Source organism: Chiloscyllium punctatum, chromosome 11, assembly GCF_047496795.1.
Source record: "Chiloscyllium punctatum isolate Juve2018m chromosome 11, sChiPun1.3, whole genome shotgun sequence".
Lineage (NCBI taxonomy): Eukaryota > Metazoa > Chordata > Chondrichthyes > Orectolobiformes > Hemiscylliidae > Chiloscyllium > Chiloscyllium punctatum.
In genome coordinates, this window is record NC_092749.1 from 32,362,898 (window position 1) to 32,388,431 (window position 25,534).

A 25,534-nucleotide genomic window follows, 5' to 3' on the forward strand; every position below is an offset into this window, starting at 1 on the left:
CCACATATCCCTTATAGTAGTCAGGCAGGTAGGTAAGGGGTTTAAGAAGGCATATGGAATATTTGCTTTGATTAGTCTTAGAATACAAGAACCACGAGAGTATGCTGGAACTATAAGAAATGCTTATTAAGCCACAACTGGAGTATAGCACGCAGTTATGAATCAACATGTTGTAGGAATATGTGTTTGAACTGGAGAGGGTGCAGAGGAGATTTATCAGGGTGCACTCTGGACTGGAGGGTCTCAGCTCTGAGGGATGATTGGATGGACTGGGGTTATGGTCTTTGGAGCAGCAAAGCTGAGAGGGGTCCTGATATAAACTGTGTAAGATTATGATGGGCATAAATAGAGCATATAGGAAAGTACTGTTTCTATTGGTACAGTCATCAGTAACCAGGAGGCATTGTTTCAAGGCAAGAGGGTTAAAGGAGAGTTAAAAAGAACTTGATTTCAAGCAGAGAGTGGTAGACCAGTGATCTCTGCCTGAAAGGGTGATTGAGTGAGAGATGCTCATAACATTTAAGTAGATTTTAGATATTCACTTGCATTGCCCTTGCTTCCAGCGATATGGGTCAAGGGCTGGAAAATTGGATTAGTGCAGTCAGAAGTTGACTGGCATGGACACAATGGGTCTGTGAACACAATGCTGTAAATATCTGTGTGCCCGAGATTCAGTCAAGAGAAATCGTGCCAAGTCAAACTGCAGAAAAATCTCTCCTAAACTTAAGAATGGATGAGAGAAATAAAGAGCACTGATAGGCTAATGTAGGCTATATGGTTTACTCTTAGCTTTATTTGTGATATTTGACATTTCATCTCCTTCTATCAATGTGGAAACATCAGAAATTTAAAGTACATTCAATTGAGTTGTAGAAATCACATTTCAGTATCAAAAATACTCAACGTTAGCAATATCAGTATGTTTTAGGAAGAGGATTCAAACATGGAGCAAACAAGATGAAAGGGTTTAAGTGAGATTCCAAGAGAAACATATATTAGGCAAAGACTGATATGTTGCCATTCATAGAGCTGACAGTGCTTTAGCAGCAAGAAAAATAAGAGAGCAGAGCGACTGTTCAGAACACAAAACTCGAGGACATATCAGGTGCTCAAATGAAGCAGCACAAATATCTGCCCATCTCTTTTCCAACATCCTTGAAAGTATGACATTGAAATTCTGACGAAAATCTGATTACTGAGTGGAGAGATAATCCAATGTTCACATGGTAATCTGTAATCAAGATCAATGTAGGACTGAAAAAATAGGATGGCAGTCAGGCATCAGAACAAGCATCATCAAGCAGATCACTGTTCAGTAATGTAGAAGAGAAAAGAAGTCAAAAAAGGTCAGAAACAATTTATAAGCATCAATCGCCAAGTGAAGGTAGAAAGGGCATTGAAAACAGTCCATCTTAGTTATCATGCTTTGAACCTGATTTTCACCTGCAAGCAAGTTTTCCAATGCCTGTCCATGTGTTAAACAAGTTTCCCTGTACCATTCCAACCGAGCAAGACTCCAACCCTCATCATCTCCGCCAACAGTTGGAGAAGCCCCCACCCCACTCTCGCACCCATACCACTCCCAACAAAACAAAATAGAAAAGTATGAACCACAAAACTTTATGGAAGATTAATTGGCAACAAGTAAGGGAAGTAGCAAGCAAACAACTTCGAGAGAAGTCCTAAGATCAGCTCTGGTAAGATTGCTGCCTCTGTGGAATTGACAGCAAAGCAATAGCCTCCCTGGCAGGAATCAATGCCAAATTCCACCCATTCCCCAACCGCAGCAATCCCCCGTGTGCACAACTTACCACTATCACCCAGTGAGTTGTTAAGTCATGGACTCCACGGATCAAATCAAAACTGCTCCCACACATTGAGCAGAAAAGCATTGAGCATTTATCCCTTGCCCAGACCTACCTGTACCTCTATTATGAGGCTAGCCACTCAATAGACAATAGATGCAGGAGTAGGCCATTCTGCCCTTTGATCCAACACCACCATTCATTATGATCATGGCTGATCATCTTCAATCAGTATCCTGTTCCTGCCTTATCCCCATAACCCTTGATTCCACTATCCATTAGAGCTCTATCCAACTCTTTCTTGAAAATATCCAGAGACTTGGCCTCCACAGCCTTCTGGGGCAGAGTATTCCATACACCCACCACTCTCTGGGTGAAGAAGTTTCTCCTCAAGGTAAAAACAATGACTGCAGATGCTGGAAACCAGGTTCTGGATTAGTGGTGCTGGAAGAGCACAGCAGTTCAGGCAGCATCCTAGGAGCAGTAAAATCGACGTTTTGTGCAAAAGCCCTTCATCAGGAATAAAGGCAGAGAGCCTGAGGGGGGAGAGATAAGCTAGAGGAGGGCGGGGGTGGGAAGAAAGTAGCATAGAGTGGGGGAGGGGATGAAGGTGATAGGTCAAGGAAGAGGGTGAAGGTGATAGGTCAAGGAGTGGATAGGTGGAAAAGAAGATAGGTAGGTAGGACAAACCATGGGGACAGTGCTGAGCTGGAAGTTTGGAGGTGGGGGAAGGGGAAATGAGGAAACTGTTGAAGTCCACATTGATGCCCTGGGGTTGAAGTGTTCCGAGGCGGAAGATGAGGTGTTCTTCCTCCAGGCTTCTGGTGGTGAGGGAGCAGCGGTGAAGGAGGCCCAGGACCTCCATGTCCTCGGCAGAGTGGGAGTGGGAGTTGAAATGTTAGGCCACAGGGTGGTGTGGTTGATTTGTGCGGGTGTCCCGGAGATGTTCCCTAAAGCTCTCTGCTAGGAGGCATCCAGTCTCCCCAATGCAGAGGAGACCGCATCGGGAGCAACGGATACAATAAATGATATTGGTGGATGTGCAGGTAAAACTTTGATGGATGTGGAAGGCTTCTTTTTAGGGCCTTGGATGGGGGTGAGGGAGGAGGTGTGTGCGCAGGTTTTGCAATTCCTGCGGTGGCATGGGAAGGTGTCAGGATGGGAGGGTGGGTTGTAGGGGGGTGTGGACCTGACCAGGTAGTCACGGAGGGAACGGTCTTTGCGGAAGGTGGAAAGGGGTAGGGAGGGATATATATCCCTGGTGGTGTGGTCTTTTTGGAGGTGGCGGTAATGTCAGCAGATGATTTGATTTATGCGAAGGTTGGTAGGGTGGAAGGTGAGCACCAGGGGCGTTCTGTCCTTGTTACGGTTGGTGGGGTGGGGTCTGAGGGCGGAGATGCGGGATGTGGACGAGATGCGTTGGAGGGCATCTTTAACCATGTGGGAAGGGAAATTGCGGTCTCTAAAGAAGGAGGCCATCTGGTGTGTGGAACTGGTCCTCCTGGGAGCAGATACAGCAGAGGCAAAGGAATTGGGAATACGGGATGGCATTTTTGCAAGAGGTAGGGTGGGAAGAGGTGTAATCCAGGTAGCTGTGGGAGTCGGTGGGTTTATAAAAAATGACAGTGTCAAGTCAGTCATCATTAATGGAGATGGAGAGGTCCAGGAAGGGGAGGGAGGTGTCAGAGATGGTCCAGGTAAATTTAAGGTCAGGGTGGAATGTGTTGGTGAAGTTGATGAATTGCTCAACCTCCTCGTGGGAGCACGAGGTGGTGCCAATGTAGTCATCAATGTAGTGGTAGAAGAGGTGGGGATTGGTGCAGGTGTAATTATGGAAGTTCGACTGTTCTACATAGCCAACAAAGAGACAGGCATAGCTGGGGCCCATACGGGTGCCCAAGGCTACCCCTTTGGTCTGGAGGAAGTGGGAGGATTCGAAGGAGAAATTGTTAAGGGTGAGAACCAGTTTGGCCAAACGAATGAGAGTCTCGTTGGAAGGGTACTGTTGGGGACGTCGGGAGAGGAAGAAACGGAGGGCTTGGAGGCCCTGGTCATGGTGGATGGAGGTGTAGAGGGATTGGATATCCATGGTGAAGATGACGTGTTGGGGACCGGGGAAACGGAAGTCTTGGAGGAGGTGGAGGGCGTGGGTGGTGTCTCGAACGTATGTGGGGAGTTCCTGGACTAGGGGGGATAGGACATTGTCGAGGTAGGTAGAGATGAGTTCAGTGGGGCAGGAGCATGTTGAGACAATGGGTCGACCAGGGTGGTCAGGCTTGTGGATCTTGGGAAGGAGGTAGAACCGGGCAGTGCGGGGTTCCCGGACTATGAGGTTGGAAGCTGTGGGTGGGAGATCTCCTGAGGTGATGAGGTTCTGTATGGTCTGGGAGATGATGGTTTGGTGATGGGGGGGGTGGGGTCATGGTCTGTTCTAAATGGCCTACCCCTTATTTTTAAACTGTGTCCTCTGGTTCGGGACTCACTCGATCCCCTACTGACTTAAATTCCGATAAACACTGCATACTTACACATATATCGCTGTTGATCACTTTCTACTCCAATGGGTCTGCTTTTACAGATTACCCTCCATAACCTTCTTGACAAGGCAGGTCCTGCTGCCTTTGAATTCCCTTTGTTTAGTGCTTCTTTCTACGCTGGTGTTGGGAATCTGTGCCGCTACATCCTCTTCCACCCCAGGGACTTCTGCAGTGTCAACTCCCCTGCTCCACCCCTGCTAACCCTCTCTTTACTGAAACAGGAATTTCTCAGGTAGCAATGCAGTGTCTTGAGCAGGATTCCATTCTGCATCTCTTTAGCCTCTCCAACCCATTTTCTAACACTTCCCTGTCTTCATCCTTCCCATCATCACTTTGCTTTCTGACACTACCCTCTCCCTTTCCACAACTTTAGTTTGCTCTTTCCTCTTTTTCCTTCCTATACACATCCACTCCCTGCATCATTTCGACATTTCTATCTTTGTCATTTGACTCCTGATCCTGCAAGAAATAAATGCCCATGGGGCTGTGGGCAGTGTATTGGCATGGATGGAGAATTGACTCTTTGGCTCGAAACAGCAACAGGAGGCAAGTGGTTCTTGTTCAGGTTGGCGCCCTGTAACCAGGGATGATCAGTGCTGAGGCCACAACCGTTTGCAATATATTCATGACTTTGAGGAAGAAAGCCAATGTACTGCCGCCAGGTTTGCAGATGACCCAAAAATAGGTGGAAAGACAATTTGCAAGAGGGCACAGAGAGATATTGATAGGTTAAGTAAGTGGGAAAAAATGTTGGCAAAAGGAGTGTAGTGTGAGAACATGTGAAGTTGTTCATTTTGCAAAGGAAAACAAAATAACAGAGAATTGTTTAAATGGAGAAAACTGCAGCAAGCTACAATGTAAATGTACTTAAGACCATAAGAAATAGGAACAAGAGTAGGCCATCTGGCACCTCGAGCCTGCCCCACCACTAAATAGGATCATGCCTGACTCAATACTCCTTATGACTATTTTCATGCCCTTTCTCCAGAACTTTGATTCCCCGAGGGGGCTTGGGTGACTTGTGCCTGAAACACAAAAAGCTAGCGCACAGGTGCAGCAGGTAATCATGAAGTGTTGGCCCTTATTTCAAGGGGGTTGGAATGTAAGAGTAGGGAAGTCTTACTGCAATTGGACAAGGTGCTGGTGAGACAACATCTGGAGGACTGTGAGCAGTTTTGGTCCCTTTATTTGAGAAAAGATATCACTTCATTAGAGGCAGATCAAAGAGGATTCACTGGATGATCCCTGGTTTGCAGGGATTGTCTTATGAGCAACGGTTAAACAGGTTGGGACTCTACTCACCAGAGTTTAAAATAAGAATGTTTCACTGATGGGAGAGTCTCTGACCAGAGGGAAAGTCTCAGAATAAAGGGGCATTATTTTAAGACTGAGGAAAGGTGGAATTTCTTCTCTCAGAGGATTGTGAGTCTTCAGAATTCCTTGCCACAAAGAGCCATGGGGCAGGGTTCTCGAGTACATTGAAGGCTAAGGTAGGTAGATTCTTGACCAATAGGGGAATCAGGGGTTGTGGGGAAAAGATAAAAAAGTGGCTGCGAGGAAGGTCACATCATATCCTATCAAACAGTGGAGGGGCTCAAGGGGCCGAACTGCCTATTCCTCTTCCTTTTCTTATAATTTATGGTCTACCTTTCATCTTGTCTCCCTGTTTGCGCTTTCAAGTGAGGCCAACCAATGACACTTAAAACTGTATATGGACCAATATTCTAATTACATTCCAACGTTGTCAGATGGCCAGCCGTGAGGGGAAAACTTACAGAGGCCAGAAGGATACTGTAAGAGCACATGACATTGGAAATGGGGGTAAAAACAGAGAACTGTAATGAAAATGAGATTGTCACAGTTAAAAAAAAACACTGGTCATCTGAGAAGCTAGCAGTCTTCTTCCTGAATTTAAAAAAAAGCTTTCATTGTGTATTCAGTTTTTATATCTGGATCTGCAGGGGATAGTGAGATTTACCACTGTATTAAAAGTTTCTTAAGGATTGAAAAATGATTGGAATAGTCAATATTTATTTATAACTTTAGATAACCAATTGTGTCAGAAAAATTGGTTTCTATCAAATCTTGAAATCAATATATAGTTTAATAAATCTGTTCACTGTCTGCTGTTTAAGAGCATCCAGCTTAAAAAATGCATTTTGTTTTGGTCTGTTTTGACCATTCCTATTTATTTTTGAGGAATTTCTAATACAGATGAAGTTTAGTAAGTACAAGGACATTTTTTGTGTGGCTGTTTCACAAAATGATATTTTAAGATGCCAGTTTAAATTTCACAGAGCAGAATTTTATGCCCTCTCCTGTGGTGAGTTTAGTTGCAACAGGAGCTTTTAACCAGGGAAGGGTGAGTGGATTGGTACCACACCACTTTCTCACTTTCACCCGAATTAACTCATAGCAGGTAAAAACAAGGACTGCAGATGATGGAAACCAGAGTCCAGATTAGAGTGGTGCCGGAAAAGCACAGCTGGTCAGGCAGCATCCGAGAAGCAGGAAAATCGACATCTCAGGCAAAAGCCCTTCACCAGGAATAGAGGCAGGGTGACCTATCACCTCCACCCCACCCCTTTTACCTATTGTACTCTATGCTACTTTCTCCCCACCTCCATCCCCCTCTCATTTATCTCTCCACTCTGCAGGCACCCTGCCTCTCTTCCTGATGAAGAGCTTTTGCCCGAAACTTCAATTTTCCTGCTCCTTGGGTGCTTTGCTTTTCCAGCACCACTCTGATCTAGACTCATAGCAGGTAAGCACGTGAACAATCTTTCCATTCTGCTGCCAATGGAGACATTCATGGAATACATAGAATCCCTACAGTGTGGAAACAGGCCATTTGGCCCAACAACTCCACATCGACTTTCCGAAGAATATCCCTGACCATGTTACTCTACATTTCAACTAATGCACCTAACCTACACATCCCCTGGACATTACGGGCAATTTAGCATGGCCGATTCACCAAACCTGCACAACTTGTGACAGGAAACTGGAGAACCCGAAGGAAACCCACACAGACACAAGGAGAGTGTGCAAACACCACACAGACAGTCACCCGAGGCTGAAATTGAACCCGGGTCCCTGGTGCTGTGAGGCAGCAGTGCTAACCACTGAGCCACCTTGCTGCCCTATTGCTGACCCAAGTAAACAAAGAGTGCCCACTTAAGAGCTTTGTATTGCCATTGCTGGTGTTAACCCAGCTACTGAAGTATAGGGCTTGGAGGGCATTGGCTGTACAGGGAGCAGGACAAGCAATTCCTGCTGTGTTTGCCCATGGGCTCTTGGGGGAGGGGTGATCCTTGATACAAAGATACTCAGTGCCTGCATGAGGGAGCTGGCATTAGAAATGGGGGTTGGGGTGGGCTGGATGCCGATAGCCATCTGATGGTGCTGCAGAGCAGAAGTGTTGCCAGCATCTAATTGGCCAGCGGTTCTCAATGTGTGAAACTTCAGCTCTGTGATCATGGAAGAAGGCCAAGTGCTCATCTGTTAAGTACCTGAGTGGCTCAAGATACAGTTGACCCTCTGGTAAAGAAGCAACATAGCAATTTAATTGGCTATGCAGACGCTGGCTAATACCCCATTGCATGCGTAACACTCTCCTCATTGAACCATTTAGAGAATAGAAGGCAGCTATTTAGCCCACAAGTGTGTGTTGACTCTCCAGAAAGCAATCCAATCAATTCTATTCTCCTACTCTATCCCCTGCAAGTTTAGATCCATCAAGGACCTAGCCAAAATCCTTTTGCGGTTTGTAATTGTTTCCAGTTCCTCCAGCCTCATAGTCAGCAAGCTCTTGATCAGTGCTGTTAGCTGTGCAAAAGTTTTTCTCCTCACGTTAACCCCCTCAATCTTGTCTAAAACTTTAAATCTGTGTCCCCTGGCTCTTATGCTTGCAGCTAACTGCGAACAATGTTTTAAATTTTGTGAGAACAATGTGTGACAATTGAACAAGCAACTCGATTCAAAATGCTGGAATCATTACCAAACCTTGTTATGCTCTATGGGATACCAGACGGACTTCTATCAAAGTGAGATTGGAAACATCAAGCTCCATTGTTCATGGGCCCATTAGGTGGCATTGACAAGAGAAATGGCTGCTATTAAAAACACCAAATTAAGCATGAAAAAAGACATTGAATCCTCTTCGTTATTTTCAAAGGTTCATACTGTGGCACTTTGAGTCCCATTTCCTCAGGGAACATTGAGCTAAATTGGATAAATTTCAGTATACCATATATCATGTTGAAATGACCTTTGCTTTACTAAGAAAGTAGCATTTATGGAAACAATTCTAAGAAAGCTGAAGTTTGAAATAGTTGTAACAGCGAAGAGGACAATGTGACTGTAACTGACCTATTGACTTCCCAAGGAGTAGAGCAGTCAGTTATATCAGAGTTTTGAATTTTATGTTTCTGGAACTAAGCAAGCACTTACACAAACAATAAGAGCTGCATTAGTTGACTTTTTTGTGTCACAGGTACATGTACAATGTCTTTAATTCCCCCATAGCAATGTTACCTCTGGAATCTTCTAAGGATCCATTGTTGGTCACCTCCTACTTCTAATCTAGATGCTGTCCTTCAGCTACAACATCCTAAAGGATAATATCAGATTCCACATGACAGTAAACAACTTTACCTTATCACCACATCTCCTGACCCTCCAGAATCTCTGATTTCTCACAATGATTTTTAATGTCCAAGTTTGAATGAGGTAAAATATTCTTCAACCAAATACTGAAAAGACTGAAACCAATGCTTTTAGTACCTTGCACTAATTCACTTACCCCGTCATCCATTCCAACCCTCTCTCTGGCTAGTGTTTGAGACAGAATCAAACTTTTTGCAACCTTGATGTTTTAGTTGACCTTAAGATGACATTCTGATCCCATATCGGATAAGAGACTGCCTATCTCCTATCTCTGACACCATGAATCTCTAACCCACTTCAGCCACTCTCTGCCTGGCTGAATTCCCATTTCCCACTCTCTGTAAACTCAAACCAATCCAAAACGCTGCTGTCCATATCCTAATTTGTTCCATGTCCTATTCACCATCACCCCTATGCTTGCTGACTCACATTGGTGCTCAGTCAAGTAATGCCTTAACTTTAAAACCATTATTGTTCATGTTTCTACATGTAACTAGTGACTACAAATCATTGGCTGTACTGTACTTTGAGGTGTCTGTTGCTCGTCAAAAACACAATATCAAATACGTGGCTAGACCTCTTCCTGTCCTTTTGCTTTTTCGCCAGTCCTCTCCATTCCTCCAATGCTGGCCTCTTGCACAACGTTAGTCAGTCTACTTTTGGTGACTATGCCTTCAGTTGCCTTGGCCCTACTCTCTAGAATTCTCTTCCCATATGTCTCAGCTTTTCTTGTACTCTTCCTTCCTTCAAGATGCTCCTTAAAACTTAACTCTGTTTTTGGCCAGCTATCCTGTCATCTCTTTTTACAGTTCAGTGTCAATTTTGTTTGGAACACTCTTGTGAAGCACCATGGGATGTTTAAATGTATAACATACTGGATTTTGAATCATAGGATGGAATTTAATGTAGGCCACAGGGGTTTTGCTTGCTGATTGTAGAACCCTATATTACCTCTTTTTGTAAAAGCCCAAAGCATTAGTGCCAATTAGGCAATCAGGGTAACAGGAGGCTTCCCCATGAACAAGGATCCTGAGGGCAGACTTATGACTCGATGACTCCTGTCCACTGAGATGCTGACTCCTCTTCATTATTTGGTAGCGCTATCAGGAGGTGGTGGCTGCTCCCAGTATTATACACATCTCAGGATCCCCTGATCGACTCTGATGCAGGTTAGTTATAGGGAAAGGGGTATCTTGGGAGCAGGGTGTCAGCAATAAGGCAGGTGGGGTAACTCTGAGTGGTCTGCCCCTCAGTCAGGAACTGAATGCCTTGAATGAGGGACCTCCTGGGAACCCAACAAGGTTTATCAGGCTTCCTGAATGTTAAGTCTTCTGCTTGTCTGCTGAATGCCAGTGATAGTGGGATGAACCCCTCAAGTGGACATTAACTAGCAGGGTGGCAAGGCTATTCACAAGCCTTCCTGTTCTGAAGCAAATTGGGGCATACATGTGAAACTGGTAGGATCTCCTCCTGCCATCTTTTTGCCAATTAAGTGGCTCACTTGCTACCAAATGGGGGAGAATGGTAAATTCTGCCAGATTACAGACTGAAAAACACAGATGTAACGGAGGCACAGAGATGAAAGGAGGATTATTTGTGCTCCTCTTATCTTCTATTATGACTTAATGCATTGGGGAACGATGTCATTCCAAAGCAGGTCTTTCAGTTTTCACAAGCATACATCTCAAAGTATCTAATTCTGTATTGACGCACTTGGTAACAGCTTTTCATTCATCAGTTTCTTTCATCTGTCATTTAAGAATCACAGTCCTTGGAAAAATGTGCAATAATGATCCATCACGTGAAAATGCCAAATATTTGAAAAGTATAGGCAAAAACTCATGGAACTATTCAATGATGCTATTGAAAAAGAGTAAGTTATGAATATTAATTTGGTGTCTGAAGACTTGAGAACTCATTATACATTAATGTAGTAGTCAGTACAGTCAAAACAATTCTGGAAGTATTACTAAGGTCCTTTTTCACCTACTCCAACTTGGAAAAGCTGAAAGATAAAAGTGACCTCACATAAGACAGATTGAGCTAAGAAACTGAATGCTCTTTAAAAAATGTAAACAATCAGTCTTTGGTCTGCAATGATTTTGTTGATCACAGCTGGGGCACTGACCAGAGGCTGGTCATTGGTCTGAAATTCCACAGACCCGAGCACACCCCCGAGCTAACATATTAACCAGTTGATGAAAGTTGACAAAACTGATGTAAGGAACAACAGAATTAACATGCCCATTATCAATACCTAATAAACTAACGCAGTCCATCGGGAGGAGTGGATTTGAGGAGTATTCGCATGTCTGGCAGTAATCTATTAACTTAAAACACTGGGACACAGTTGGCTGTGGACTAGGTGCAGATGGGTGGGATTGGTGTAGTTCCGTTATTGTTGATTAGTATAGATATGGTGGGCCAAAAGGCCTGTTTCTATGCTGTATGACTCTATGTCTCTAAATTACAAACCATTCTCACGTTAGAAGGGGAAGGTCCTACTTGATCAATTTTCTTGAATTATTTTTTGACAAATATCATACCAAGGAGGAAAGCAAAACTTATGACAGAATTTTCCTATGGGCTTTGAGACCCTCAGCATCCTAACCCAATGGGGGTCTGGAGCCTGCATTTGTTGAGAGCTAAACCAGGAGTGGTAACTTCTTGCAAAGTGCCTTCTCATTGCTTTCCTATGTGTTGTCCGCTCTGTTAAACTCAGTGGATAGGTCCCCAATACTCCTGGCACAACACAACTGTAAGAATCCTCGGCAGCATCAAGAGACATGGACACTGCTGAGACAGGCCTGAGACTGGAAGTAAAAATCCAAGTGGCAAGCAGATAAATCCCTTAAGTTGGACAGGAAAGCCTCCTCTCTGTCCACTTCGCTATTAAGAAATTAACTATTTGAGAAAGCTGTCCACTAACATCACTAAAGGTTACAAAGGTGAAAATTCATGGCTGATCTGCCTATCCTTGTAGATTGACTGAGGAATGCTCAGAAAAGTGGTATTTTATCATTTCGCAGAATTTAGAGACTCTTTTACTGAAGTCACAACAAAAAAGCAGGAGAAGTTTGATAGAAATGCATCTCCAATATTTTCTTCCTGGAGTAATGTGAAGTAAAAATGTAAATGACTGCGAAACACTCAGAATATCCCGACGACATGTGAATACACATTCTTGTCATTTATTGGAAGAAATTGAAAAAAAAATTAGGAAGCGCTAATAGACTTCATGCTTGTATTTTGCTGAGCTCCGAATTTAGCTTTGATGCTCAAAACCTTAACTGAACTCAGGCAAAATAAAATGTCTTGCTAAGGATTTTCTTACAGCCTTGATAAACACTAATCTGGTTGAGATTTATATTGATAAGAAAATAAGTTAGCAGGATCTGAGGAAAAGAAGATTAATTCCTCAGATATCAACTCTTTGGTTTAGATTTGCAGCTGCAAATGTGGTTTAATTCCAAATGGTTGATGATGAGTTTTCGACAGGCTCAAATTGAAATGTGCTGTTTGCATTCAATTTTCTGAAATCAGATTTGGCCAGCTGCAGCGTGCACGTGAGAAGTGGAATAAAACGTTGAATACAAGTGATATTTTGTTAGAAGGAATAGTAGCAGGGCAAAAATTCTATTAGCCTTTGAAAAAGTGCAGAATATGCATGTACACGGCTTAAGGTAAGAGAGCAGCCAAGTATATGATCACTTGTTTGGTGGTTAGTAAAATGAAGGTACTGCACAAGGTGCTACAGGAAAAGCACCTCGATGCAATGCTATTGCACCACATCAGAATGTCAGAATTGTAACACATCGGAAAGAAGCCCTGATTCTGCCTTGTTGTACATTCCCTCCATCCTTAACACAGGTCACTGTGCCTTCAATACCAAGATTCATCAATTTTTAATTCCCCCCCCCCCCCCCCCGCAAAAAACACCTCTATTTCTCCACTTCTCACATTCCATTAGGAAAGCCTACCAAATAAACCCCTTTGATGAAGCCTTTGAACAGCCTACCTTTTATCTCTTCCCATGGCTTTGCAAGTTAACTCTGATTGCACCACTTAGCATTTCCTTGAGACATTTTTCAACGTTAAAGAGCCTATCTAAATTCAGGACCCTGGTGATACTAATGATGTGCTGTCCTTATGCTGTTTCCTTTCAACATATGACACAATCGTATATTTGACTCTCTAATGTGATCATTGCCAGCTTGGTTTGCCAGGCCATATGGATATGGTTGATGGCATCCTGTCAGGTGCAGCCACTGGTTGATGATCACTCGAGCATGCCTTTTTTCACGAAGCAGCTTTTAATGTGTTTTGGTTGTTTATTGGAAAGCGTCAAGAATTCACATCTGTTATTCATGACAGCAGATCAGCCACTCATACTACCTTTGGACAGAGGAGACCCCCCATTTACCCATGCACACTGTTAAGATCAGTTTGCAGGTGTATACAGACAATTCTTTGCACAGCCTGACACTCTTTGTTGATCCTCCTTTTCCAAATATCCTGGAGAGGAAGTTTGCCAGTGAAGAACCCCTTGTTGTCAGTAATGGTCCTGGCAGAAGAGGTGGTAGGGGGGATTTATAATTTATCAATTGGCACAAAGGCTTTTGAGAACCCAATGATCAGCAAGAAAAATTTAAATGGTCACTATTTCTGTTTCCTTATCCTGACTTTTCATCTAGTCACAACTGCATCAGAATCATTCTATCCAAGAGTAGTCTTTTGACATCTAGCATTCTGAAATCCAGAACATTAAGAAATATCATGCAGGAAGTCCCTTCCAACAACTATTATTTGAATGAAGCAACTTTTTGATCAGAAAAGCATTTCCAAAACTGTTAGTTCTCAACCCCAGGGAACTACGGCCCAGTTTACAGTGAGGGAGCTCCCCCTTTCTCTTCCTCAGTATTGGATTATTGCAGTCAGAATAGCACCCTCCACAACTGGACACTGTAAATGTTTCTGTATTGAATATATTGGGTCCAAAAATCTCAGCCCCTTTGGCACACTCCAATCAATTCTATCAGGAGTGGCTTAAAATGACTAGAAATGAGTGTGCTCCTTGGATATTATGAGTCTTGTGACCTTATAGGATTCCTGTCAGTTTTGTGAAGGTAAACAATTCCTCACAAGACTAGCTACATAAAAGATAGTTGAGCTGGAGACACAAAAATAAATGTAAATTATTTGACCTACTGCTTTTAGGTAAGCAGCTCATCAGCAGTAGAATTCTTGCTAACTGTTCATTAATGTTTTATGATCTTTCAATATTTCAGGGGCAACCATCAACTCTCAGCATGTTGGATTTACTGAATGTGGCTCGTGACATTGCTCGCGGTTGTCAGTATCTGGAGGAGAATCACTTTATCCACCGGTACGTAGGCACAATCTTAGCAAGTGGCATGTTTGGAGAATATCAAATTGTACACCCTTTTTAATGATCTTGATTGTTGAATTTGTGTTTTTTTTAAACAAGGCATGATATTGTTTATATTTATTGGCACTACTGCTTTAAGCTGGTCAAACAAAAATACAAGAAATTATTAGGATTCACCACATTCCACTTTCACCTCATGATAAAATCAGTCAAGGATGGTTCAGATGAAAATCTCTTTAATAGATGTAATAAGTGGATGTGGTTGCACTATTTCATATTATTGCAGTCACATGTTTATTTTTACAATGGTTTGGTTATTGCTAAAACAGGATGAAACAAACAATGATTACTGAAAAGTTAGCTTTAACAAATTAGAAATTTCCTCAATCTGATGAAAAAGTTGCTTTGAGAAAAAGTCTATTTTCCTGATAACATTTGTCAATCTCCAAAGCCGTGCAGGATTGTTGTCAATTTGTAACATCAGCAGTTCATGAAAGTCATTTGGGCTGCTTGGAGGTTCATGGTGCAGATAAACTTACATCAGCTCTGCTGTGTGTAAGCTAAATCAAATCAGATAGTAACAAGCTTAAAACTAAAAATAGACAGCCTAGTACCTTTCACGTGCAGTGAACTATAGGTACATTTGCATTTCTAATAGTTTAAAGGAAGGCATATTTTAGTGTCACTCAACTGGTAATACAGAACCCTGAACTAATTTTCTGGGGACATTGGCTCAAATGGTGAAATTTGATTTCAATAAAAACCTGGAATTTAAAAATAAAGCCAGCTTAATGGGGACTGTGTTAGCACTGTCGATTATAATAAAAAATCAATCTGGTTCACTAACATCCTTCAGGGAAGGAAATCTGCCATCCTTACCTTATCTGACCTACATGTGACTCCAGACCCACAGCAATGTGGTTGACTCTTAATTAGGCAATTAGCAATCAGTAATAGATGATAGCTAAGCCACTAATGCCATGAAAAACGATAAAGCAATTCTGAATAACTAATTCTGCATGTTGACACATAAAGCTATAATTTACACACATTTCTTCCCAAAAGGGGCCTGCTCCAAATTCATAAGTACATGTACAGCCTTATGCAGATGAGAAATTGGATAAGTACTATCAAACTGTAGCAGCCGCAATCATACAGCATTTTATCCTTTTGTAATTCTTGTCCCTTTGATGAGAGCATGCAAGAAAAATGTTTTCAAACCTGAGGTTGACAGGTTGTAAAGGCAGAAAGAGAAATCCATAACAGTGAAATATCACACATCCTCTTGTACAGTAAACAGTTATCCAATTCAAATATTAATTTACATGAACTTGTCTTTATCACTTCCTACTATAAGACCACCAGTCATGTTTCTCATCCTGTGTGGGTCCTCGGTGTTGCTTCATTCACCGTGTGAATGCTGATTTTAATCTCTTACAGAATCCTAGAACCTGATCCTCTTCCTTCATAAGTTTCTAACATCACAATCCATTATACCAGACCTCTCCCCAAGACAGTCAGTGATCTGCTCCTGTCCCCAGTGTGTTCCAGATGCTGCTCCTTTCTGGAAAGGACCACCTGAGTCAATTCCCTTTCCAAGTGAGTCCCAAGTACTGTCCCCCTTTGCAGATGAATCCCTGAATCTACTCCCCTCATCCAGTGACTCCTTCTTGCTACTCCTTTCACTGAATTAGTTCTTAGAACATAGAACAATACAGCGCAGACAGACCCTTCGGCCCTCAATGTTGCGCCGACCTGTGAACTATTCTCAGCTCATCCCCCTACACTATCCCAAAATCATCCATGTGCTTATCTAAGGATTGTTTAAATCTCCCTAATGTGGCTGAGTTGACTACATTAGCAGGTAGGGCATTCCATGCCCTTACCACTCTCTGCGTAAAGAACTTGCCTCTGACATCTGTCTTAAATCTATCACCCCTCAATTTGTAGTAATGCCCCCTCATACACACTGACGTCATCATCCTAGGAAAAAGTCTTTCACTGTCTACCCTACGTAATCTACTGATCATCTTGTATGTCTCTATCAAATTCCCTCTTAGCCTTCTTTCCAATTAGAACAGACCCAAGTCTCTCAGCCTTTTCTCATAAGACCTTCTCTTCAGACCAGGCAACATCCTGGTAAATCTCCTCTGCTCCTCTTCCAATGCTTCCACATCCCTCCTGTAATGGGGTGACCAGAGCTGTACACAATATTCCAAGTGTGGCCGCACCAGCGTTCATGTTATTCTTATCCTTGAATGAGTCTCTGAATCTGCTTCTCTCCCTGAGTCAGTCCTTAATATTGCCGCTCTCTTTAGGTGAATTCCTGATGCTACATTTCTCTGTGAGTCAGTTCCTTGAGTTGTCCTTGATGCACATTTAATCCTTGAACCTTCCAATTGCTTCAAGTTATCCAGAAGAGAGATGGCATTACATGGTGATGCCTCAGCTGTAAATCCCTCCATGAATGGCAATCCCAACAATTATATTGTTGGAAGGTCAGCATAGATCAAATGCTTAAATTCTGGACTGAAACTTAAAGTGTTGACTCAGGTGAGATTTTTGCTAAATCAGACATACTGATAGAGCTTGGCAACATTCCAGTTCAACCTCCTACAGTGCATTTTGATTTGCTATCTAAGGTGAAAACATGCAAATATTTCATTACAACACAGGCATCTGCCCAAATTGACTAATACACTGATACCATACAATTTGATCCCAAGCCAGTTTTCTTTCTTGACTTTGGCTTACTTTATTGATCGAATTTTTTTATTTTCTTGTTTGAGTACATAATATATACATGCTGTAATGTAAAGAGTTGTGAAAAGTGAGATATTTCCAGGAATATAAATGCTGAGAAGTGTCCAGTTCCAATTAACCACTACAGTGGCAAGACATTCATTTTGAAGATCAAAGGAATGGCATGACCAAAGGTCAGATCTGTCAGATTAATATTATAATATTATACCCAGTTAGACAATAATAGGGTGGACTTTGCATGATCCTGACATCATTTATCCTTTAATATACAATTTACATTTGCTCCACTCTGACACCTTTCACTCAGGTATACTCAGACAATCTGTGGCTGACATTTTAATTGAGCCTTCAAGTAGAAATCTGAGATTTCAAACCCTCTCTCCATTCTTGGTCTAATTCTTCAACATTGTAATTTTGTATCAGCAATCGTGAGTGAATTAACTTTATATTTTCACTCTGTCAATTATTTACAATGAAGGCACTGACTGCTGTATAATTAAATATACAAATCTATGTTTAAATTTTAATCTATACTGACCCAGAGGATCTTAACCAGGATACCAATTTGATCATTGATCTTAGCATCCTTTAACAATTAAAATATCATTCAAGACTCCTGCAATAAATTAGAATCTAGTGATCCCTACTGAAAGTGAATTCGTGGGTATCAGCTGAGTGTGGGCTCAAGCTTATCCCTATTCCTCTCAAAAGATCACTTAGCAGCACTCAGTATGAAGAATCTTGTTTGATGCATTTTAGCAGTGCAGGCAATTGTTGTGACAGTGGAACTCTACTCCAACATTAGTCAGCTGTTCTGGAATGGATGTGAGTAGGTGTATGATGATTGGGGGAGAGATCATTTACCTTTCTTTGTTCTCTTTGTTAACAGCGATATAGCTGCAAGAAATTGCCTTCTTACTTTCAAAGGTACGGGAAGAGTGGCTAAGATTGGAGATTTTGGAATGGCTCGTGATATATACAGGTAAATTTAAAAAAATATAGTATTTTACTTTTTTTCTTTATTCTGCTTTGTGAAGTTCACCAGTAAGGCCAGCATAATTATCTTACAACTGATTGAGTTGCTCAGCCATTTCAGAGGGCAGTTAATAATGGTCGCATTGCTATCATTATTTTTAATAATCAGTAAATAATTGAAACTATACAACCCAGTTTGAGCTTTAGAGTTGACTGTACACAAATAACCTTTGATAGCAAGAGTTCAATCTGTTTGCTCTTTATTCCACAAATAAAAAATAGTCAGTTTTTAAAAATCTGAATATCATGGAAAATGAGCTTCAGCAATACTAGGCCACTATCAATTTCAAATAAAGGAAGTGAAGTTGTGTGTTAATATTGCTGCCATTGTTCTGATTACTTAAAAAAATCTAAGAGAGGAACAGTTTCTGGAAGTCAATTTTCTGAGCTATTGCATATGGTGTCAGGCCTGACCATAGTTTCCAAGTAAAGCTGTGTCGAAAGAAATAAATTAGTTGGCCTAGATGCACAGACAGACAATTATGTCTTATATTCTTGTTTTTATATATCATTGTATTTAAAAATAGCAAAATGTGTTCATCTCAGAAATATGGAAATAGAGTTGGTTGCAGCAGAGGATTCTCATCACAAGTTGAGAAGTTGGGAGACACATTACTGATACACAACAATACTGCCACTGACAGGAGAGGCTGATTATCACATGATATGTTTATGTAAGAGTTTTCTAAAATACTTTGAAAACAAAAGTAGTCAAAACTGATTTCAAATGTCACTGAAGGAACAATGGAATAAATTTAATGATACTCCCAGGAGCAGGAAATGAGGCACTTAATTGTGTGGGAGGTGAAGTGTCAGCTTCTCAGCTGTGGATAAAAATTGGGAAGGTTGTCAATAGCAAATTAAAGACAAGTGTCAATAAGCTCTTTGTAATGCATCTACATGTCACGTTCAGCCATTAAAACACATGCTAACCAAATTAAATTGTTTCCCTTGATGCAGACATGACGTGCCGAAGGGCCTTTTCTGTACTGTGTGATTCTTTGGGTCTGTGATTGACTTGAGATTAAGTTGGCAGCAAATGAGAAAGATGTTCTCTCAGATTCATGAATGGTTAATGGTGCGGTGCGGAGAGGAAGGCAGTTTTCCTGATGGATTTGGACAGAGCACAAGCTGCCAGAGAGAAGAGCTGGTGCATTCTTGATGAAAGGCTTTTGTCCGAAACATCAATTTTTCTGCTCCTCAGATGCTGCCTAACCTGCTGTGTTTTTCCAGCACCACTTTAACCTTGACTCTAATCTCCAGCATCTGCAGTACCCACCACCGTATTAAACACTGCTATCATGTCTTGCCTTTTAGTGTAGACCAAAAGGAAATAAAGGAGGTGGATATGTTAATGCTTTTATCAGTGTCACACCTATAGCATTTGTTGGCAACCATGTGGCAAAGACACTACATGTGCTGCAACTAAGTGGCCATTCTTGAAGACTAAGGCAAGAAGTTCTTAGGTTAAGGCAGACTGAGGCTTGGCCATACTCATTCCAGTGGTTGAGTTGATCAGAGTAAGGAGTTCATATCACTGCAGTTTGGGAATTGGACCACAGCCTGTTCTGCAGGTCCAGTGCAACCAGGAGAGAAATTAGTGGCAAGTTAGTCATGGAACTGTACAGAGATCAATGAGGGTTATGGTCATTCTTCAGTTGGAATCGCCTTTCCAAGTCAGTTAGGCAGATAGGCCACAGTCTATCCAGGGAATCTGTTCATTGAAAGTCAAATAGGGGGTGATTAGGGTACAGTGCTGTGGTGGGAAACTGGGAAAATTAACTTTGGAGATTGAAGGTAGCATGCTGGGATGCAGAGGGGACAATAATTGTGAAGTGAGGAACAACTCAACCTGTATGGGAGGGGAGATGATGACAGAGCATGGGAGGGCAAGGGATACTGTGGGAGGGAGATCATTGATGGCCTCCATGGCCCTGACTTCGAGGGGCCTCAGGGCATAGCTATCTTTGTGATAACTAAGTTATATGTTTGTGGCTTGAGGGTAACTTGGAGAGGATAGCAGTTAAATAAAAGATTTGGGTGGGAACATGAGAAAAATCAAAGCTGATCAGTTTGATGGGGACAGCAATGCAGAAAATAACATGGCAGTTTGGTGAGGGGAACACCTAGATGAGAGGCTGAGCAACTTGCCCCATGAAATGCTACCTATGTTTCATTCCATCCTTAATCCTGGGTCCATGCCAATACCCAACAGATACTGCCAGTACTATACCTGGGTCTACGTAGCAGCTGCCAGCCTATCCATGGTGAAAGCCAGAGGAATGCATGTCAGAGGCAGCACCATTGTGGTTAGCATTGATGGGCACCTGATGCGGCTGATGCCTGCAGGCGCCGAGAGAGAATGAGTTGAGATTAATTGGTAGGAGTTTGGGCACATTAAGGATACATTTGCAGTGATGATAATGGGAAAGCAGCATGGCACTTAGAAAGTCAGAAAGTCGTAGAGTCATACAGCACAGCAACATACCCTTTGTTCCAACCAGTCCATGCTGAACTTAATCCCAAACTAAACTAATCCCACCTGCCTGCACTTGGCCCATATCCCTCCACACATTTCTTATTCAGGTACTTATCTAAATGTCTTTTAAACATTGTGACTGTAAAAGCAAGAAAACATATGCAACATGCCTCAATGACAACCGCCCAGTGGCTCGGACCTGAAGTGCTTCAAGAAGATGGTCATGGCCCACATTAACTCTATCCTCCCAGCCTGCCTCGAGCCCCTGCAGTTTGCCTCCTGATGAAACAGGTCCACAGCAGAAGCCATTTCCCTCGCCCTACGTTCATCTCTGGAACATCTGGATAATAAAAATACCTATGTCAGGCTCCTACTTATCGACTACAGCTCTGCCTTCAATACTTTAATCCCAACCAAACTAATCTCAAAGCTCTGAGACCTAGGTCTCAGCTCCAACCTCTGCAACCAGATCCTCAACTTCCCAACCCACAGACCACAATCAGTGAAGATGGACAACAGAACATCCCCCACAATAATCCTCAACACTGCAGCCCCGCAAGGATGTATTCTCAGCCCCTTAATAATTCCTGATAAAGGGCTTTGGCCCAAAACGTCGATTCTCCTGCTCCTCAGATGCTGCCTGACTTGCTGTGCTTTTCCAACACTACTCTAATGTTGCCCCTAATGTACTCCCTGTACACTCACGACCTTGTTGCCAAATTTTGTATGAATACCATCTACAAGTATGCTGACATATTAAAATAATGATGAGTCAGAATATGGGAAGGAAATAGAATGCTTGGTGTCATGGTGCAATGATAACAATCTCTATCTCAATGTCGGTAAAACAAAAGAACTGGTCATTGACTTCAGGAAGAAAGGACAAGGGCATATCCCCATCTCCATCAATGCAGCTGAGATGGAGAGGGTTGGGAGTGTCAAGTTCCTAGGAGTAACAATAATCAGCAATCTGTCCTGGATCTCTCATGTAGCTGTGATGGTCAAGAAAGCACAACAATGTCTCTTCTTCCTCAGGAAGCTAAGGAAATTTGGCATGTCCATAAGATCTCCAGCAACTTTTACAGATGCACCATAGAAAGCATTCTATCCAGGTGCATCACGGCCTGCCCAGGACCATAAGAAACCACAGAAAATTATGAAAATTATGAACGCAGCCCAGTCCATCTCCCATCCATTGACTCCATCTACACTTTTCGTGCCATGGATTCCTCCCACCCCGGCAGAAAATACAGAAGCCTAAACACACTTACCCACAGGTTTGAGAACAGCTTCTTCCCTACTGTTACTAGACTGCTGAATGGACCTCTCTAATTTCAAATCCAATGTTGATCTTGCTTTGTACACCTCCTGTGCAGCTGTAACCTTGTATTCCTCAATCTGTCTAAGCACCCTGTTATCTGTCCTAGTTCATAGAATCCTTATAATGTGTAAGCAGGCCATTCAGCCCATCAAGTCACACTGACCCTCTGAAAAGGGTCCCATCTAGACCCATTTCCCCACCACCACCACTCTATCGCTTTAACCCTGCATTTCCCATAACCAATCCACCTAACCTGCACATCTTTGTGACTGGGAGGAAACCAGAGCACCCAGAGGAAACCCATGCAGACACGGGGAGAATATACAAACTCCACACAGACAGTCGCCCAAGGCTGGTATCGAACCATGTCCCTGGTGCTGTGAGGCAGCAGTGCTAACCACTGAGCCACCGGGCCATCCTTGCATACTATAATCTCCGTACACTGCTCACAAAACAAACCTTTTCACTCTATTTAGGTGCCTGTGACAACAATAAATCAAACCAAAGTCCAGCACATCCTCTGAAAGTTCCTTCCAAACGCAAACCACTCTCTGTATAAAAAAAATTTCCACATATCTTTTTTGAGCCTTTTTCCTCTCACCTTAAAAATACAATCCTTAGCTTGAAATCCCCTGCCAATGAATTTTACTTGCCACAGTTTGGAGGTCTTGGGCGTCACCATATGAATGGTCACAGTCATCTCCTGCTAAGACAAGGAGACAAGTCCATGGTGGTGGTGGTAGTGGTGGTGATGGTGTGGGGGTTGATGGGATGACTTTTGGCCATCTAATCATCTTCCTTCACCCTCTCCAGCCTATTCTGGGTTGTTTTCTCTTGGAATGAGACAATTGAATGTGATCAACGTGGAAAGCACAGCTTTTTGTGCAGGTGTGGGAAAGAAGGGGAGGTGTGCCAAGTGAGTGAGTGACTGAGGCGCGGAAGGAATGTGGGGTTCATAGTCTGAGAGATCAAGGTGGACATCAGTGAAATGAGCGATGATGTTGCAAGCAACAGTAAGAGTGATAGAGCATGAGCCTCAGTGTGAAGTAGGTGCACAGTAGAATTAGAATAAGTGTAAGGTAGCAGAGGGAAGATGCTTGTCTTTTCAAAGATGGAGTTGAAAAGCTCTTTGACCTGCATTGCTGGGTGATCCTCTGGACTGTGGACCACGCATTGATACTGGTGACCATCAGACCAGGCTGGTAGGGAATGGTGCTGTGGTCTCTGCTAGCAGCCTATAGGAAAGTGGATGGCCCACTTCTCCACTAACCTGTCCAACAGGACCTCCAGACCCCTACCAGAACATTGGGCTACCACCTTGTCTCTGTCAACCATCTCCATGGCAATTCTTACCATAATGCAACTGCAAGAGACCGTTCCTGTTTTGCGGCAGTTGTCCTGATGTACAGTTTAAATATGGCAGTGGTAGCAGAAATTCCGGAGGAATGTGAACTCCCATTGCTGGTGAGTGCCAATAGAGGCATGGGACTTACATAGTGAAGTGAGCTGCACAGAATAGCATAAGAAAACCTGCTCAACTCACACAGAGTGAAACACTCTATGAAACTCCCTAAAACTGCAACTCTAGCCTATAGTATACTCTCGCACGAAATATAGTCTCGCAAAGAAACCAAAGGTTAACAGATGTAGGTGGTGTCATTATCACAGATCATAATGGGTGTTTTGAAAGAGGACTGATATAGCTAAAGTGACTGGGGATGTAAATCCAGTGGCTGCCTGGAAAAGAACTCTGGAAAGTCACACCTGCAGGTGTCAAAGAATTTCAAAGAGTGAAAATGCTTGACAAATTGAACTGTAATCCTGCGAGTATCTCAGAGTGAAAACAGGCAATCTAGATGTGAGCCATATTTGCATTTTCGCCATTCCAAACAAACAAGCTTAAAACCTGGTCTCTGTATGTTAGTGGCCTGATCTCCTAAACTGTGAATTAGTGTCTTGTGAAGATCACAGCTTTGAGAATAGCAATTAAGCACCCCTACAACAGGTTCAAAGAATGACTGTCACTCTGAGTGCTGCCAGGCACCATTGAAAGGAACCAAGACAAAAAAATTCCACTCAGCCTGCAAAGCCAAGAACCTTGTTCAACTGATAAACTCCCAACATCAACAATATCAGCAAATGATGCCGTAACAGCTGCCATGTTTGACTGTATACTCTTCATGAAAGACTCAGTCTAGTGCATATAATTTTTAACATTCACCTTTTGGTTGGATTAACCTCTCTTTTCTGATCTGTGTGCATGTGTAACGTTATTGTTTCACTTAGCATTTAACAGCTCATTCCACCGAGAGAGTGGTGTGTTTATGGAATGAGCTGCCACGGGATGTGGTGGAGGCTAGTACAATTACATTATTTAGAAGGCATCGGGATGGATATATGAATAGGAAGGGTTTAGAGGAAAATGGGCCAAATGCTGGCAGTTTGGACTTGATCAGTTTCGGATATCTGGTCGGGACGGACGAGTTGGACCAAAGGGTCTGTGTCTGTGCCATACAATTGACTCTGCGACAACTAAACTCTTTGTTAACTCCTTTAAAATGCAAGTTTGTTTTGGTTAGGAGAATGTAATCCACACGAGAGGGAATCACTTATAAATTAACCTTGTTGTGACTAATCATAGGAGTGGGTGAAAATGGATTGATGTATATCAATAAATAATTGAAATAATCTAAGAAAGTGAGCAATAGTGATGCAGGAATTACAACAGTTTCTGTTGTATTGCAGTGAAGTATATTTGCTAATTTTGACAAAAGGTTTCCCACTTTATTTTGCTGATATTAGTGAATGAAGGAAGTTATAGCCTTACATCATTAATTTTAACTCAATCATTTTGTCAATTTTTGGGCAATTGATTATGTGAGCAGAATAATTTATCACTGTTTTATTCTTTTAACCTTTTAAGTTCACTTTTAAAGGTTGTGCAAATTAAATTTTCAATCTAACGTTAAACCATTACGTTCCTTTTGGGACAATGGCTTATTATTTCGTATAGCCAGTGAATGCAGCAGTTAATTATCCATTTTTAAAAACTATCCATGACAGACATTTTATACGCCCAGACTTCAAGGTCATCCTGTGGGATCCTAGTCCACAATGTCAATGATTATTTGAAATTCCTCTGTCTGCTCTCCTAACAGAGGTACTAACCCACCAAATAGCTGCATTGACATCTTCATTGTTATCTGAAAATGAAATGCCAAAACCAGAACATTTTGTGCTTCCAGTAGAGTAACTATTCTGTGTACAAATTGAAAAAATATTTATGAAAGCTTCTTTTGCTCTGGGAAAGAACAGCTGTATCATATTTTTGTCAGCGTTTGATCTACATAAGTGATGTATTAATATACATTAATGTAGCATTTCCTTTTAGATCAACAAGTTATTCAAAGCTTGCAGCATTATACATAAAGCAAGGCTTAAATATCAATCCAAGTAGCCATATTATGCTATGAAGTATGAAACATATTCAGTTTTGCCTGCAAAGTACGGCTGATCACAGTAATATATGAAACTGTT

General features: G+C 42.2%; 1 protein-coding gene across 1 annotated transcript in view; it reads left to right on the forward strand.

The window, feature by feature from the left end:
- The window catches only part of LOC140482871 (ALK tyrosine kinase receptor-like), a 1,059,465-nt gene that overhangs the window by 1,012,558 nt on the left and 21,373 nt on the right, over nt 1–25,534 (forward strand). The window contains exons 24-25 of the mRNA XM_072580591.1: nt 14,299–14,396; nt 18,052–18,144. Coding sequence (XP_072436692.1) covers nt 14,299–14,396; nt 18,052–18,144 — 191 coding nt within the window. The remainder of the gene's footprint in view (nt 1–14,298; nt 14,397–18,051; nt 18,145–25,534) is intronic.